Source organism: Strigops habroptila, chromosome W, assembly GCF_004027225.2.
Source record: "Strigops habroptila isolate Jane chromosome W, bStrHab1.2.pri, whole genome shotgun sequence".
Taxonomy (NCBI): domain Eukaryota; kingdom Metazoa; phylum Chordata; class Aves; order Psittaciformes; family Psittacidae; genus Strigops; species Strigops habroptila.
In genome coordinates this window covers 1,967,837-1,986,230 of record NC_044301.2, presented here as the reverse complement: position 1 = coordinate 1,986,230, position 18,394 = coordinate 1,967,837, and the positions used below count along the sequence as shown (strand labels likewise).

General features: G+C 48.5%; 1 protein-coding gene across 1 annotated transcript; it reads left to right on the top strand.

Annotated features, from left to right (window-relative positions):
* Nucleotides 1-3,515: 3,515 nt before the first annotated feature.
* LOC115619226 (serine/threonine-protein kinase H1-like) lies at nucleotides 3,516-16,827 on the top strand. Its single transcript, XM_030511279.1, has 2 exons — nucleotides 3,516-3,584; nucleotides 16,286-16,827. The coding sequence occupies exons 1-2, from the start codon at nucleotides 3,516-3,518 to the stop codon at nucleotides 16,601-16,603; spliced, it is 387 nt and encodes a 128-aa protein (XP_030367139.1). The 3' UTR covers nucleotides 16,604-16,827.
* Nucleotides 16,828-18,394: the final 1,567 nt, after the last annotated feature.

The window sequence follows — 18,394 nt, the reverse complement described above, 5'->3', positions numbered from 1 at the left end:
GCAATTGATTTTTGCTTTTAGCACAGGGTCATGGGCATGAGGATTTTGAAGGGATGTGCTGTATGAATCTCTCTGACCATTTGGAGTCAATTCATAAAAGTCTCGAGATGAAAGACAACATGAACAAACTAACAGTGGTCAATTCAGGTTTAGATAAGTGGTTAAGGGGTTGGGGCATAATGGGATGGCTTTTAGATCTTTGTAAACAAGGCATTGTAATTTAAAGTATAACTGTGATTGTATTGTTAATCGTTCCCTGTATCTTAAAGGGAGTGTCTAACATGATTACTAATTCCTTGAAGAAAGTTTGGCTGGTTCAAAGAGAAAAAGGGGGAATTGTGGGGTCGTATTTGGAAGACAGTGGACATGTGATGAGCCAGCCATATGAGGGCCTCTTCTAAGCATGCAGCCGCATACCAAGAAGAAGATAAGAGGATGTGAACCAGCCATCAGAGAGCTTCTTCTAAACACGTAGCCGCATACCAAGAAGAAGATAAGAGGAAGAAAACATCTGCAGTCGGATACATGGGAAGAACACCAGGAATTAGGTGATCCAATAAGGACACTTACCGAGCTGTGTGATTGCCTTGTGCAAGAGGGCTTTTACCAATCAAAAGGCGTGTGACCACATGTAGAGATAGAAAACTCTGTATATAAAGGGATTGTGGGAACAATAAAGTGGCTTCTGCTTGATTCACATTGAATCGTGTAGGGTCCATTGTCATCTCTCCTCATTACATTCTTTCGATTCTCCTCCCCATCCCTCCGGGAGCTGGGGGAGGAAGAAGGGGGGGAGTGAGCGAGCGGCTGTGTGGTTCTGAGTTACCGGCTGGGCTCAAACCACAACAGTAATGCTAAAGGTAAGGTGCTATGTTGTGTGGGTGTGGTTTGGAGGTTGCTGTGTGTGAGCATCTTGTAATGCAGTTAAGAGTTGGTGTCTTAAAATTTCTTTCAAATTTCCTTTGTGGCAGCTCAGAAAAGCCAAATTAAATCACTTTAAGTTGTGAGATATCTAATTGTTGGTGGAAGGCCTGCTTGGCCTGAGGTGGGTTAGTCAACACCTGACACCTCTCACCATGGGGCCACCCTCGGGTATGAAACCATTCAGGCCCAGATATTTTTCAGAGAGCTGAAGGAAGCTTCTGAATCAGCAAGTGCTGAGGTGCTGCCCTGCTGAGTTGTGGGATGCGATGTGCTGGTGGTCCTAAGGAGAGGAGCAGGTGGATATTGAAACATAAACCCCATATTCCTTCTCAAAGCTGCAGCTTGGGCATGCTGTCCTCTCCCAGTTTGGCAACTGCCAAGTATGTGATGTCCTGCTTGGAGGTGGCTTGGGATGCCACATTTCTCCAGTGCTTTTGTTCCTTCCTCCAAACTCCTGGTGATTATTAAACAGGAGCATTTCCACCAGCACTGACATGGAGTTAAGCATTTTGTTGCTGGCTGTGGTGTGGTTCTGTCAGCTTCACCGAGGCCCTTACACATACAAGAAAGAGCCACAGACATACTGGTAGTTGATGCCTGATCTCAGTTAATGTTATTAGTGGATTTATACATGATGTTTTCAAGTTCAGTGGTTGAGCCTTCTTCTTGGTTTTATCTACAAGTGGGACATTTTACATAAGTGCTTCTCTACGTGTGGAATTATTCTGTAATAATCTGTTTCTGGATGCTCTCATTTGATTTCTCTGTTAACTTAATCTCTTTTAAGGTACAGCAGTGCTGGGAAGAACCCTCAGTGGGAGGCATTATTCAGGGCTAGCTATAGTTCTTGATTTCTTTTTTGTCATGTGTCGTGGTTTAAGCCCAGCTGGTAATGCAGAAGCATGCAGCCCCTCGATCATTCCCCCCCTTCTTCCTCCCCCCACTCCCGGAGGGATGGGGAGGAAAATTGAAAGAATGTAACTCCCACGGGTTGAGATAAGAACAGTCCAGTAACTAAGGTATAATACAAAACCACTTCTGCTACCACCAATAACAATAATGATAAGGGAAATAACAAAGGGAGAGGATGCAATTGCTCACCACCTGCTGACTGATACTCAGCCCAAACCGAGCAGCGATCTGGCCTTCTGAATAACTCCCTGCGGTTTCTATACTGGGCATGATGTACTGTGGGATGGAATACCCCTTTGGCTAGTTTGGGTCAGGTGTCTTGTCTCTGCTTCCTCCCGGCTTCCCCTCCTCCCTGGCAGAGCAGGAGACTGAGAAAGTCCTTGGTCAGAGGAAACATTACTTAGCAACAACTAAAAACATGTGTGTTATCAGCACTGTTCCCAGACTAAAGTAAAAAACACAGCACTGCACCAGCTACTAAGAAGGAGAAAAAATGACTGCTGTAGCTGAACCCAGGACAGTATCCACCCCTTATTCCATACCACTCACGTCATGCTCAGATCCCACATTTTTCAGTATACCATTGCTTTTGTCTCATATACGTATATACACACACACACACACAAAGAGAGAGATATCATTTCTTAGTCCATGGACCAATCCCTATAAAGTTGCTGAATTCATCCAGTCCATGATGTCATGCTTCATCTCTTGTAACAGTCTCTCAGGGCAGGAGAAAGGGTGTGTAATGTTGGGTTGTTGCCTGCTGATGACACTGCCGAACTCATCTGGTCACTGCTGAGCTCATCTGGTTTCATCAAAGTTCACTCTTTGTTGGGGTGATGATCGGAGGGAATTCAGGGTCAGTCGCTGGTGACCGGAAGACATCTAGCTGGAGGGCTATAAAAGTATTATATAGCAGGCAACAGCATACAATTGAGTTCATTGGCAGTTTTCCCCCAAAATTAAATCCCCTTGAAGTACACATTGGACTTCCCCATCTTCCTGCATTACCCACCAAGAATATCCGGGTCCCTGAGCAAAAGGAACCCCTCGAGTGGGTTTGCCTTTACCTGAAGCTGGAATAACTCAGACTGTCTTCCCCAACAAATTCTTTATGTGCACCACAGGAACTTTATCCCCCTCTAGAGTACGTAAAAGTTCTGATTGGGCTGGGCCAGCCCTGTTGGCAGATCCCCTCGTGTTGACCAACCAGGTGGCTTTTGGTAAATGTGTATCCCAGTGTTTGAAAGTCCCACCACCCATTGCTCTCAGGGTAGTTTTTAAGAGCCCATTGTACTGTTCGATTTTCCCAGAGGCTGGTGCATGGCAGGGGATGTGATATACCCACTCAATGCCATGCTCTTTGGCCCAAGTGTCTATAAGCTTGTTCCGGAAATGAGTCCCATTTTCTGACTCACTTCTCTCTGGAGTGCCATGTTGCCCCTAGACTTGTTTCTCAAGGCCCAGGATAGTGTTCCGGGCAGTGGCGTGGGGCACAGCGTATGTTTCCAGCCATCAGGTAGTTGCTTCCACCATGGTAAGCACATGGCACTTGCCTTGGCGGGTTGGTGGGAGTGTGATATAGTCAATCTGCCAGGCCTCCCCATACTTGTACTTCAGCCATCGTCCTCCATACCAGAGAGGCTTTAACTGCTTGGCTTGCTTAATTGCGGTACATGTTTCACAACAACCGCACCCGCTTGTATCAGCAGATCCTGAAAGGAAAATACAGTTACTCAGGCGAGGTGAATGTGCCAGGGGTTATGGTGAGGGGAATTCAAGCAAGAAGCTCTCTGTAGATGGGTCTTTGTAATGAGCAGAAGCTGGCTGTCGTGTGCAGGGTGGTAACATCACCAGGGTTAAAAAAATCTGTGATTCTGGCTTTTAAAATCCTTTCCTGTTTTGTCTCTGCTTTCCAAAACTGCTTTCAGAGCAGCATAGTGAGCTCCTTTTAAAAATGTGTGTGTAAAGAAAGAAGAGGTCTCTTCCTGTAGAGCAGAACTGGGATGCTTGTGGGTTTCTAGCTGGGGAGACCTCAGCTGTGATAAGCTGCTGCTTGATGCTTTGCTGTTGAAACTCGTGCCAGGGTGAGTGTTTGCAGTGTGGTGTGTACATACCTTGTCTGATTTCTGATACAAATCCAAGTGTAGTCTGAAAAACACCTTTGCTGAAATTATGGCAGACAAAGGGGCACTTGCTTCTGCATCTGGAGACGTGAGCATTTCCGAAATCGATCTGCATTGTCTCCTGAGCTGAGTATGTGACAAACTGGAGGATTGAAGGATAGTTTTCTTAGATAACTGTGTAAGGAGGAACCTTGGGAGGCAGATTTTTAGGCAGCAGATGGGTGCCCCTACCCTCCCAGAGTCCCATCACTCCACCACTGCCACAGCTCCTGCAAACTTGCTTCTGATCACAGTGGGAGATCTCAGCTACCAGCCACTTCCTTTACCAGCACAGTTGCCAAGCGTAGATGTAACCTCACTAAGAATCACACCTAGAGAAAGTGAGGGCATCCAGATTTGCAAGTTGTGTTTCTGCCTATATCCCTCACTGGCAAAATTTAAAAATGAAGCTTTTATAAGCTTTAATAAGAGAGGAAAGTCTTTAGATTCCTGAGCACCATGACTTTGTGAGGGGAAACGCACTAGGAAAGTGTTAATGAGTGGCAAAGTTTGTGATTCTGAAGTGGCAGTAAGACAACTGTCAAAAACCCAGAATAAATTAATGATTGTTCTCATACGTTTAGGTGTGACAGATATATTGGCATTTTAATGATGGATGGAAGGACTCTAACATGTTAAGTTTTTAAACATATTAAGCTGCTTTAGGATTCTGTTTTTTAACAAAATAAATCATAGAATAGAATCATAGAATCATAGAAGAGTTAGGGTTGGAAAGGACCTTAAGATCATCTAGTTCCAACCCCCCTGCCATGGGCAGGGACACCTCACACTAAACCATGTCACACAAGACTCCGTCCCACCTGGCCTTGAACACCTCCAGGGATGGATCATTCATAACTTCCTTGGGCAACCCATTCCAGTGCCTCACCACCCTCACTGTAAAGAACTTCTTCCTTATGTCTAACCTAAACTTCCCCTGTTTAAGTTTGAAGCCATTACCCCTTGTCCTACCACTACAGTCCCTAAGGAAGAGTCCCTCCCCAGCATCCTTGTAGGCCCCCTTCAGATACTGGATGGTTGCTCTGAGGTCTCCATGCAGCCTTCTCTTCTCCAGCCTGAAAAGCCCCAACTATCTCAGCCTGTCTTCATACGGGAGGTGCTCTAGCCCTCTTACCATCCTCGTGGCCCTCCTCTGGACTTGCTCCAACAGCTCCATGTCCTTTTTATGTTGAGGACACCAGAACTGTACACAGTACTCCAAGTGAGGTCTCATGAGAGCAGAGTAGAGGGGCAGGATCACCTCCTTTGACCTGCTGGTCATGCTTCTTTTGATGCAGCCCAGGATACAGTTGACTTTCTGGACAGTGGCTTAGCAACTTCATTCGCCAGCTCCTTCAGGACCCACGGATGGATTTCACCTGGTCCCATGGACTTATGCACGTTCAGCTTCTTAAGATGGTCTCAAACCTGATCCTCTCCTACAGTGGGCCTAAGGTCTTCATTCTCACAGTCCCTGCATCTGCCCTCCAAGACTTGGGCAGTGTGGCCAGAGCACTTGCCAGTGAAGACTGAGGCAAAGAAGTCATTAAGAACCTCAGCCTTCTCCAAATCCATGGTAACCAGTTCTCCCAATAGCTTCCGGAGAGGGCCCACATTGTCCCTAGTCTGTCTTTTATTTGCTACGTACCTATAGAAGCCTTTCCTGTTATCTTTCACATCCCTTGCCAGATTTAATTCTATCTGGGCCTTAGCTTTCCTAACCTGGTCCCTAGCTTCCCAGACAATGTTCCTGTATTCTTCCCAGGCCGCCTGTCCTCGCTTCTACCTTCTATAAGCTTCTTTTTTCCCTCTAAGTTTCCTCAGCAGCTCCTTATCCATCCATGGAGGTCTTCTGACCCTCCTGCCACACTTCCTTCTAGTTGGGATGCAACACTCCTGAGCATGTAGCAAGAGATCCTTGAATATCAACCAGCAGTCTTGGGCCCCCCTGCCCTCTAGGACTATATCCCATGGAACCTTACTGAGCAGGTTCCTGAAGAGGCCAAAGTCTGCTCTCTTGAAGTCCAAGGCAGTGAGCTTGCTGCATGCTCTTCTCACTGTCCTGAGGATCTCGAACTTGACCATCTCGTGATCGCTACAGCCAAGGCTGCCCTGGAGCATCACATTTCCAACCAGTCCCTCCCTGTTGGTGAGCATGAGGTCAAGCATGGCACCTCTCCTTGTCGGCTCCTCTATTACTTGAAAGAGGAAGTTGTCTTCCACACAATCGGGGAACCTCCTGGATTGCTTGTGCCGGGCCATGCCAGGCCGTACCATCCCTCCAACGGATATCAGGGTGGTTGAAGTCCCCCATGAGGACAAGGGCCTATGAGCATGAGGCTGCTCCTATCTGTCTGTAGAGTGCTTCATCCACAAAGTCCTCTTGATCAGGTGGTCTGTAACAGACCCCCACAGTAATGTCCCCCATCTCTGTTCTCCCTTTGACCCTGACCAACAAACTCTCAGTTGACTCATCACTTGTCCCCGGACAGAGTTCCATACTCAATAGAGAGAGGCATCCAGTCCCTGAGGGAGTCAGCCATTCTAGAGATGATCTATCTTATGCCAGATGCTGGGAATGCACCCATAGATCCAGATCAAGTCGAATGTACATGACTCGTTGCAGAAGTTTACACAGAGTGCACCATAATCATATGCCCACACATTGGCATCAATGACGTGGAGCGAGGCAGCACCACCAACAGTGGATGAATTGAGTCATCAACTCAGAGAGTTTGAAGACAATCTCACCCCTTCCATCATTTCAGATGTGGAAAAACTCCTGACCCAGGAGTTCAAACAATTGAGAGACGATCTATCCAGCTCCCGATGTGTACCAACCCATGTCTCAACTATTAACAGAAGGCGCCCTATTGCCCAAGAGAGAAGATATAGGAGGTATACGCCACAGGCCACCCTATGATTTTACCTGTGGGATCACGGAGAAGACATGAGAAAGTGGGATGGAAAACCTACCTCAGTTCTGGAGGAACATGTGCATGAATTGAAGAGGACAAGGGTCAAGGATGATCCTCCCAAGAATGTTGCTGCTCTGGTCTCTGGTGAGCAGCTTCCCAGGTGGAGTGGAAGAGCTGATTTTACTCCAACTCCTCTGATAAGGAATTCTAATCCATTTCTATAAGACCTAAGTGGAGGATCTTATGATGGCTATTAGAGGGGCCCTGCCTGCAGCCAGGTGGAGGACAGGGACAATGGGGTTTACTGGACTGTGTGGATCAGATGGCCTGGCACATCAGTCCCACAGGAGTATAAGGCTCTAGTAGATATCGATGCACAGGTCGAAGAAAAACAAGTTCCAGTCATGACCACAACAGTGCACAGGTGGCAACATCGCACCAACCGAGACTCCCTGATTCCCATCCATAAACTGACGCATAGACTGGAAAACCAAGGAGCGATCAACGCGACCCGCTCACCCTTTAATAGCCCCATATGGCCAGTGCGAAACTCTAATGGAGAGTGGAGACTAACAATAGACTGTCATGGCCTGAATGAAGTCACACCACCATTGAGTGCTGCCATACCGGACATGCTAGAACTTCAATATGAACTGGAGCCAAAGGCAGCCAAGTGGGATGCCACAAGTGATATTGCCAATGCATTTTTCTCAATTCCTTTGGCAGCAGAGTGCAGGCCACAGTTCGCTTTTACCTGGAGGGGCATCCAGTACACTTGGAATTGACTGCCCCAGGGCTGGAAACACTGCCCTACCATCTGCCATGGACTGATCCAGACTGCACTGGAAAAAGGGCAAGTTCCAGAACACCTGCAATACATCGATGTCGTGGTTTAAGCCCAGCCGATAACTCAGAACCACACAGCCGCTCGTTCACTCCCCTCCTTCTTCCCCCCCCCTCCTGGAGGGATGGGGTGGAGAATGGAAAGAATGTAACTCCCACGGGTTGAGATAAGAACTGAGGAGAGGGTACTTCAAAGACCCAAAAGGGTATCAATGGGCTTTTGGTATAGCTGCCTTGGAGACAGAGGAAATTAAGCAGCTGTCCAGCTTGCCCGGTCTCTCAGAGGATCCTTCTATTGTGGGGTTGTGGAGGGTCGAAGAACAACAAGTGCCAATAGTGACCACAACAGTGCACCGGCGGCAATATCGCACCAACCGAGACTCCTTGATTCCCATCCATAAGCTGATCCGTAGACTGGAGAGCCAAGGAGTGATCAGCAGGACCCGCTCACCCTTTAATAGCCCCATATGGCCAGTGCAAAATTCTAATGGAGAGTGGAGACTAACACCAGACTATCGTGGCCTGAATGAAGTCACACCACCATTGAGTGCTGTCGTACCGGACATGCTAGAACTTCAATGTGAACTGGAGTCAAAGGCAGCCAAGTGGGATGCCACAAGTGATATTGCCAATGCATTTTTCTCAGTCCCTTTGGCAGCAGAATGCAGGCCACAGTTTGCTTTCACTTGGAGGGGCGTCCAGTACACTTGGAACCGACTGCCCCAGGGGTGGAAACACAGCCCTACCATCTGCCATGGATTGATCCAGACTGCACTGGAACAGGGGCAAGCTCCAGAACACCTGCAGTACATCGTTGACATTACCATATGGGGCGATACAGCAGAAGAAATTTTTGAGAAAGGGAGGAAGATACTCCAAATCCTTCTGTAGGCCGGTTTTGCCATAAAACGGAGTAAGGTCAAGGGACCTGCACAGGAGATTCAATTTTTGGGAATAAAATGGCAAGATGGACGTCGCCAGATCCCCACAGACGTGATCAACAAGATAACAGCAATGTCTCCACCAAGTAACAAGAAAGAAACACAAGCTTTCTTAGGTGTTGTGGGCTTCTGGAGAATGCACATCCCAAATTACAGTCTGATTGTAAGCCCTCTGTATCATGTGACCCAGAAGAAGGAGGATTTCAAATGGGGCCCTGAGCAACAAGCCTTTGAACAACTTAAACGAGAAATAGTTCATGCAGTAGCCCTTGGACCGGTCCGGACCTGGCCAGATGTGAAAAATGTGCTCTATACCGCAGCTGGGGAGAATGGTCCTACCTGGAGCCTCTGGCAGAAAGCTTCAGGGGAGACTCAAGGTCAACCCCTCGGCTTTTGGAGTCGGGGATATAAAGGATCCGAGGCCAGCTATACTCCCACTGAAAAAGAGATACTGGCAGCCTATGAAGGGGTTCGAGCTGCTTCAGAAGTGATTGGAACTGAAGCACAGCTTCTCCTGGCACCCCGGTTGCCTGTGCTGGGCTGGATGTTCAAAGGCAGGGTCTCTTCTACCCATCATGCAACTGATGCTACATGGAGTAAGTGGGCCACAGTAATTACACAATGAGCTCGAATAGGAAATCCCAGTCATGTGGGAAAGCATCAGAGATGGAAGGCAGCTGTGTGGAGGCCCCTGCAACAAGTTGCAGAAACTGCTGAAGGAGAGGGTGAATCAAGTCAGTTTGCAGAGGTGAAAGCCATCCAGCTGGCCTTGGACATTGCTGAACGAGAAAAATAGCTAGTCCTTTCTCTCTCTACTGACTCATGGATGGTGGCAAATGCCCTGTGGGGGTGGTTGCAGCAATGGAAGCAGAGCAACTGGCAACACAGAAGTAAACCCATCTGGGCTGCTGCATTGTGGCAAGATATCGCTGCTCGGGTGCAGAACCTGGTGGTGAAGGTACGCCACGTAGATGCTCATGTACCCAAGAGTCAGGCCACTGAGGAACAACACCAGAACAACCAGCAAGTGGATAAAGCTGCTAAGATTGAAGTGTCTCAGATGGACTTAGAGTGGCAACATAAGGGTGAATTATTTTTAGCCTGGTGGGCCCATGACACCTCAGGCCATCAAGGTAGAGATGCAACATATAGATGGGCTCGTGATGGAGGGGTGGACTTAACAATGGACACTATCGCCCAGGTTATTCACCAATGTGAAACGTGCTGCAATTAAGCAAGCCAAGCAGTTAAAGGCTCTCTGGTATGGAGGACGATGGCTGAAGCACAAGTATGGGGAGGCCTGGCAGATTGACTCTATCACACTCCCACTGACCCACTAAGGCAAGCGCTATGTGCTTACCATGGTGGAAGCAACCACCGGGTGGCTGGAAACACATGCTGTGCCCCGCACCACTGCCCAGAACACTATCCTGGGCCTTGAGAAACAAGTCTTGTGGTGACACGGCGCCCCAGAGAGAATGGAGTCAGACAGTGGGACTCATTTCCGGAACAAGCTTATAGACATTTGGGCCAAAGAGCATGGCATTGAGTGGGTATATCACATCCCCTACCATGCACCAGCCTCTGGGAAAATCGAACAGTACAATGGGCTCTTAAAAACTATCCTGAGAGCAATGGGTGGTGGGACTTTCAAACACTGGGATACACATTTACCAAAAGCCACCTGGCTGGTCAACACGAGGGGATCTGCCAACAGGGCTGGCCCAGCCCAATCAGAACTTTTATGTCCTGTAGAGGGGGATAAAGTTCCTGTGGTGCACATAAAGAATTTCCTGGGGAAGACAGTCGTCTGGGTTATTCCTGCTTCAGGTAAAGGCAAACCCACTCGTGGGGTTGCTTTTGCTCAGGGACCTGGATATACTTGGTGGGTAATGCGGGAAGATGGGGAAGTCCGATGTGTACCTCAAGGGGATTTAATTTTGGGGGAAAACAGCCAATGAACTCAATTATATGCTGTTGCCTGCTCTATAACACTTTTATAGCCCACCAGCTAGATATCTTTAGGTCGCCAGCAACTGACCCTGTCTTCCCTCCAATCATCACCTCAACAAAGAATGAATTTCGAGGAAATCATACGAGCTCAGCAGTGACCAGATGAGTTTGGCGGTGTCATCAGCAGGCAACAACCCAACACTACACACCGTCCCTCCTGCCCTGAAAGACTATTACAAGAGATGGAGCCTGACACCATGAACTGGATGAATTCAGTAATTTTACAGGGATTGGTCCATGGACTAGGGAATGATATCTTTCTCTTTGTGTGTGGGTGTGGGTGTACATATATGTGTATATATGGGACAGGGGCGATGGTGTGTTGAGAGATGTGGGATCTGAGCATGACATGAATGGTATGGAATAAGGGGTGGATACTTTCCTCTGTTCAGCTATAGCAGTCATTTTTCTCCTTCTTAGTAGCTGGTGCAGTGCTGTGTTTCTTAACTTTCAGCCTGGGAACAACGCTGATAACACCGATGTTTTTAGTTGTTGCTAAGTAATGTTTTCTCCAACCAAGGATTTTCTCAGTCTCATTCTTTGCCAGGGAGGAGGGGAAGCTGGGAGGAAGCAGAGACAGGACACCTGACCCAAACTAGCCAAAGAGGTATTCCATACCACAGCACGTCATGCCCAGTATATAAACCGGGGGGAGTTACCCGGAAGGCCCAGATCACTGCTCGGGTCGGGCTGGGTATCAGTTGGCAGGTGGTGAGCAATTGTATCCTCTCCCCTTGTTATTTTCCTCATCATTATTATTATTGGTGGTAGCAGCAGTAGTTTTTTTTGGTACTTTAGTTACTGGACTGCTCTTATCTCAACCCGTGGGAGTTACATTCTTCCGATTCTCCTCCCCATCCCTCCAGGAGTGGGGGGAGGAAGAAGGGGGGGGGAGTGAGCGAGCGGCTGCGTGGTTCCAAGTTACCGGCTGAGCTCAAACCATGACAGGTAGACATTAGCTTAGACATCTCATCAGCATTATTTCTAGAGTGGAAAATGAGTCCTCCATGAAGGAAATGGAGTGGGGTGATCTTTGTCTGCAAGGAGGACGACATGGAAAGAAGTGACTGGAAGTTAATGGGGTGTAGACAGGTCATGATGACTTGGTGAGTTTAACTGTGTGAATAGCTGATAAATGAGTCTGAAAAAAAGCTACAGAAAATAGTGTTTTTAAAGTCTTTGAAGGCAAGCTTGGCAAAAGGGGAGGGAAAACCTCCTGTGGCTGGGTTTCGTTTGGATGTCTGTCGATGGAAGAGAGAAGCCAAAGGTCATCTGTAACTGGAGATCCAGAGTTTAAAAGGAACACGATGCGTTGACCTGCCAATTGACATATGGAATGATACCCAGCCCAACCCGAGCAGCGTTCTGGGCCTTCCAGGTAACTCCCCCCAGTTTATATACTGGGCATGACATGCTGTGGGATGGAATACCCCTTTGGCTAGTTCGGGTCAGGTGTCCTGGCTCTGCTTCCTCCCAACTACCCCTTCTCCCTGGCAGAGCAGGAGACTGAGAAAGTCCTTGGTTGTAGTAAACATTACTTAGCAAGATCTAAAAACATCGGTGTGTTATCAGCGTTGTTCCCAGGCTGAAAGTCAAAAAAACAGCACTGCACCAACTACTAAGAAGGAGAAAAAAAGACTGCTGTAGCTGAACCCAGGACATAAACAAACACTTTAATGAGTGTCTGATCAAAGATTGTCCCAGTTCTATTCTAACAAGCGCCTGTGTTTTTTTCTTACCATTCATGGTCAAGATGCATTTCATCAGCTAAGAAAAAGTGATTTAAGGCAGGTCATGACAAACTATATTTGAAAGCAGTAGACAGAAAAGCTCAAATTGTAAGAAATTTTTGTGCTTGCTGATTTTATTCTTGAGATGGGGAGGGGAGTGGATTTTGGATGTGGTTTCACAGTGCAGAAGTGGTGTCTGGTCCATAGGAGAAGGATGTGCTTCCCTCATGAGCACCTTGGCTCGAAGTATTTCCATTTCAATCCTGAATACATTCAGGAACATTTATAGGTTTTTATTCATGTACTGGTATTTTCTTTCAATTAGTTCATATCATCTTCACTCTCTTCTCTTGCATAGTTAGTGACAGTGATCATAAATCCCACTTTAGCTGAGCTGAGTAAGCCAGACTGATTTAGTCATTGCTTTTAAAAGAAGACTTTCTGCACCCTGATCATCCTATCAGGCAGTTCTTTGGCTAGAATCACAGAGTCACAGACTGGTTTGGCTTGGAAGGGACCTTATAGGTCATCCAGTGAGCATGGGTTCATGAAGGGCAGGTCCTGCTTGACCAACCTGATCTCCTTCTACGATAAGGTGACCTGCCTGGTTGATGAGGGAAAGGCTGCAGACATTGTGTATTTGGATTTAAGTAAAGCATTTGACAATCTCTCCCACAGCATTCTCCTGGAGAAACTGGCTGCTCATGGCCTGGATAGGAGGATTCTTTGCTGAGTTGGAAACTGGCTGGGTGGCTGTCCTGGGTTCAGCTACAGCAGTCATTTTTTCTCCTTAGTAGCTGGTGCAGTGCTGTGTTTTTGACTTTCAGCCTGGGAACAACACTGATAACACCGATGTTTTTAGTTGTTGCTAAGTGGTGTTTTCTCCGACCAAGGACTTTCTCAGTCTCATGCTCTGCCAGGGAGGAGGGGAAGCCAGGAGGAAGCAGAGACAAGACACCTGACCCAAACTAGCCAAAGGGGTATTCCATACCACAGCACGTCATGCCCAGTATATAAACCGGGGAGAGTTACCCGGAAGGCCCAGATCACTGCTCGGGTCAGGCTGGGTATCGGTTGGCAGGTGGTGAGCAATTGTATCCTCTCCCCTTGTTATTTCCCTTATCATTATTATCATTGGTGGTAGCAGTAGTGGTTTTGTATTACACCTTAGTTACTGGACTGTTCTTATCTCAACCCATGGGAGTTACATTCTTTTGATTCTCCTCCCCATCCCTCCGGGAGCAGGGGGAGGAAGAAGGGGGGAAGTGAGTGAGCGGCTGCATGGTTCCGAGTTACCAGCTGGGCTTAAACCACAGCAGAGCCCAAAGAGTGGTGGTAAATGGTGTCACATCTAGTTGGCAACCAGTAACTAGTGGTATCCCTCAGGGCTTGGTGTTTAATATCTTCATTGATGATCTGGATGATGGGATCAAGTGCACCCTCAGTAAACACCAAGTCGGGTGGGAGTGTTAACCTGCTGGAGGGTAGGAAAGCTCTGCAGGGGGATCTGGAGAGGCTGTATCAATGGGCTGTGGCCAACGGTATGAGGTTCAACAAGGCAAAGTACCAGGTCCTGCATTTGGGCCACAACAACCCCATGCAATGCTACAGGCTTGGGAAAGAGTGGCTGGAAAGCTGCTTGTGGAAAAGGACCTGGGGGTGCTGACTGATGTTGCTGAACATCAGCTTGTGCCCAGGCTGACAAAAAGGCCAACAGCATCCTGTCCTGTATCAGTACAAGTGTGGCAGCAGGGCCAGGTCAGTGATTGTCCCCCTGTACTGGGCACTGGTGAGGCTGCACCTCGAATCCTGTGTCTAGTTTTGGGCCTCTCACGACAAGAGAGACATTGAGGTGCTGGAGCAGGGCCAGAGAAGGGCAACAGAGCTGGTGCAGGGCCTGGAGCACAAGCGTGATGAGGAATGGCTGAGGGACCTGGGGGGCTTTAATCTGGAGAAGAGAAGGCTCAGAGGGGACCTTATCACTTTCTACAACTACCTGACAGGAGGTTGTAGTGAGGTGGGGTCAGTCTCTTCTCCAAAGTAACAAGGGACAGGACAAGAGGAAACGGCCTCAAGCTGCACCAGGGGAGGTTTAGACTGGAGATTAGGAAGAATTCCTTCACCCAAAGGGTGTTCAGGCATTGGAACAGGCTGCCCAAGGCAGTGGTGGAGTCACCGTCCCTGGAAGTGTTCACACACTGTGTAGACGAGGCCCTTAGGGACATGGTTTAGTGGTGGCCTTGGCAGTGCTGGGGTAGAGGTTGGACTTGATGATGTTAAAGATCTTTTCCAACCTAGTTGATTCTATGATTCTATGATCCTATGATCCAGTTCCAACTCCCTGCCACAGGGGGTTGGAACTCCCGCTAGACCAGGTTGCTTGAGTTCATCTCTGGCCATGCCACTGACTGCCTGTGGCCCGGGAGCAGGGCTGAAACTCTTGGAGATCCTGCCTTTCATTATAAAATCCTCCTGTGGATACAGCAACTCTCTTGCTGGTGCCTAAGTCTCTTGAAAGAAAAAATTGCTTTTGGTAGCAATAGATGGCCTTCAAAAAAATCAGGACATACTTTTTTTAGACCTTTTGCACAAGGAAAGGGCATTATATCTGACTGTACATTTGGTGGACTCCCAGTTCTAAACTAGCTGGGTTTCTCCTCGCCAAATGAAGAGTGAAAGACACAGAGTAGTCATCTTCCTTTTTTAACTACACATGCTGTTTGCACTCATGTGTTTGGACATTACCTTAATTATTATATTGGAATCTTTGCTTCATTGCATGGATCTGCTCAGGCTTTTTTTAATGTTGCTTGGGATGTAGTCTCCATGTACTTGAAAAATTCAGTATTGGTGGTTTCAGGATGGGTGAGACCCCCCACAACAGCCGGTGACTGCAGAAACCTGCTCTAGCCTGGGTCCAGTTATCACTTAGGTTTTCACACTAGCCATACTGCCTCCTCCACTCTTACAGTGGACTTTGCCACTGTTTTCTTCCTAGCTTTGTCCACAGCCCAACCTTCACCTCATGCTAAAGGCAATGTTCTCACTTCAGGATTGATGCAGAGGTCGCTGACCCATCCTCTGAGCAGTGCATCTTGCATTCAAGCAGTAATGGCTTCATCGGATACAAAGCACTTGGATTGAGGAGGGTCTTCATGGGATACAGCTACTACTATTTTTGTTGTGTAATTTTGGAAGATGACATGAGAAGATGAGGTGAGAGCAGGATGTAGGTCTGAGAGCCCGTGTGTGTCCATGGTGCAGCAACTGGAGCAAGCATGCGTGTGTGAGCAAGTGTGTGACCAATGTGTGACTGCTGGAGAAGATGGAGCCAGACGAGGGGGTGAAAGGACCTGGAAACTGGGGATGTCCGAGTGTGTGTGTGTCTCTAAGGGCAAGGATGAGACCACATGAGGATCTGGTGACCAGAGGGACCAGGGAAGTCCCAGCCAGCTGCTGGAGAGATGGTTGAGTCTGGGGTTGACTGAGACTGATTGTGTGTGTGTGCACACATGTGTGTAGGTGTCTGTAGGCTTGAGGCACCTGGGAAGACCCCTGAGATCCAGGGTCAGCTGAGCGCCCAAACCCAGCTGCTGGAGGGATCCACGCTCCATGCTTGTGTAGAGGCTAACTCAGCCTCTCCCCCAACGGTCTCTTGAAGTAGTTTTGTCTCATTCTCCTTGGGCAGATAGTGTTGGTCACAACTTGGAAGATTTGAGGATGAAAGAGAGAACAGAAGCAGCAGAATGCCCCAAAGCGCCTTTTGGGCATGGGAGGAATTAATTAGCAAAGCTGTGCTGGGATGTCTCATTCTAATAATCTCTTTTGTGTTTCAGCCCTGGCCCAGTGTTTCCAACCTGGCCAAGGATTTCATCGATCGTCTACTTGCGGTGGACCCCAGTGACAGGATGACAGCCCTTCAGGCCCTGAAGCACCCGTGGGTGGTCAGCATGGCAGCCTCTTCCTCCATGAAGAACCTACACCGTTCCATCTCACAGAACCTTCTCAAGAGGGCATCTTCCCGCTGCCAGAGCACCAAGTCCGCCCAGTCCACCCGCTCCAACCGCTCCACCAAATCCAACAAATCACAGTGGGTTCAGGAACGGGAGCTACGCGAGCTCAACCTGCGCTACCAGCAGCAGTACACTGGCTGAGCACTGGGCTGGGACCTGCCAGGCATCTTCACAAATGTCTTCTCTGCAGTGTAGGTGTGCATACATTCAGTGAGGAACATCCAGGTTCCTCCCTCCCTCCAGGTGTCCCCCCATCCATGAGGAGATGTCTTCACCATGAGGAACCTTGTGGTGGCCATCACACCCTGTGAGCTGTGCCACGGGGGTCTCGTGCCAGAAATGGGGGAGCCCTTGTGGGCTCAGAGCACAGCTCAGAGCCTCAAGTAATACCCAAATTAAGGAGCCATGTGGGGAAAAGAGCTCTTTCTGTAGCCCAGGAGCTTGGTTGTTCATAGTTATTTATTAATTCCAAAGCGTTGTTTCTCTCACTTGCATATGAAAAAAGAAGGAATCCCTTTAAGTGGATGCACACGCACATATGTGTGTGCAGAGACACGTGTGGGTGTGTATCTGGGTTTGAAAATGATACATACACAGAGTTGGAGCAGGTTTAGTCAGATCTGTGGTGCCTTGGCAGTGAGGCTGGTATGAATCATAGCATCAGAAGTAGGATAGCTCTGACTCACTGGTGTGCTGCTCACCAGCTCCTTGCTGAAGCAATGCCAGACGCCAGTTTTCCAGGATGGCTGGGAAGCTGTGAGGTTTCCCCAGGGGCTGCAATGCACCTCATGGTGTCTAGGGATTACTGGAGCTGCACCAGAGCTGCTGTGCAATTTGGGAACCAGGCTGAAGTGCTGTGAGCTCAGAGCTGGAGTCTGGTTCCTTTGATCTGGACTGGGTGGGTGCTTCTGGTGGAAGGGTGGGAAAATGATCATTGTCCTGCAGGAACTTCATGGTATGCAGAGAGATGTCTTTGGCAAGGCAGGTTTTTGGGGTGTCCTGGGTTCAGCAGTAGCAGTAATTTTTCTCCTTCTTAGTAGCTGGTGCAGTGCTGTGTTTTTGACTTTAGTCTGGGAACAGTGCTGATAACACACTGATGTTTTTAGTTGTTGCTAAGTGGTGTTTACTCCGATCGAGGACTTCCTCAGTCTCCTGCTCTGCCAGGGAGGAGGGGAAGCCGGGAGGAAGCAGAGACAGGACACCTGGCCCAAATTGGCCAAAGGGGTATTCCATACCACAGCACGTCATGCCCAGTATAGAAACTGGGGAGAGTTACCCGGAAGGCCCAGATCGCTGCTCAGGTTGGGCTGGGTATCAGTTGGCAGGTGGTGAGCAATTGTATGCTCTCCCCTTGTTATTTTCCTCATCATTATTATTATTGGTGGTGGTAGGTAGTGGTTTTGTATTGTACCTTAGTTACTGGACTGTTCTTATCTCAACCCATGGGATTTACATTCTTTCCATTCTCCTCCCCATCCCTCTGGGAGCAGGGGGAGGAAGAAGAGGGGGAGTGAGTGAGTGGCTGCATGTTTCTGAGTTACTGGCTGGGCTTAAACCATGACGGGGGGTTCCTTGCTGTCCCCCTTGAATTATCCTTCCCCTATTTGCAGCAAGACCAGCGCCTACCAGGCAGGGTTTGTTCTTGCCATTACCTGGCCCTATCATACATGTTTTTCGCCCTTCAGACCAGCATTTAACTGTGTCACTTCACCAAAGCTCTGGTGGTTCCAGGTTTTGCTCCCTGTCTGCAGGTTTTACAGGGCTCCCCTGCTTTGCATGCCTACTCTGCCCTGGTACTGCCATTCCTGCTCTGGGACAGTGAAGTGGTGGTGGTAGCTGTTGGGATGGCCACAGATGGCTCCATAGCATCAAGGTAGGGGCTTGAGTAGTGGAAGCCCAATCCTGGAGTGTCAGCAGTGACAATACCCTGGA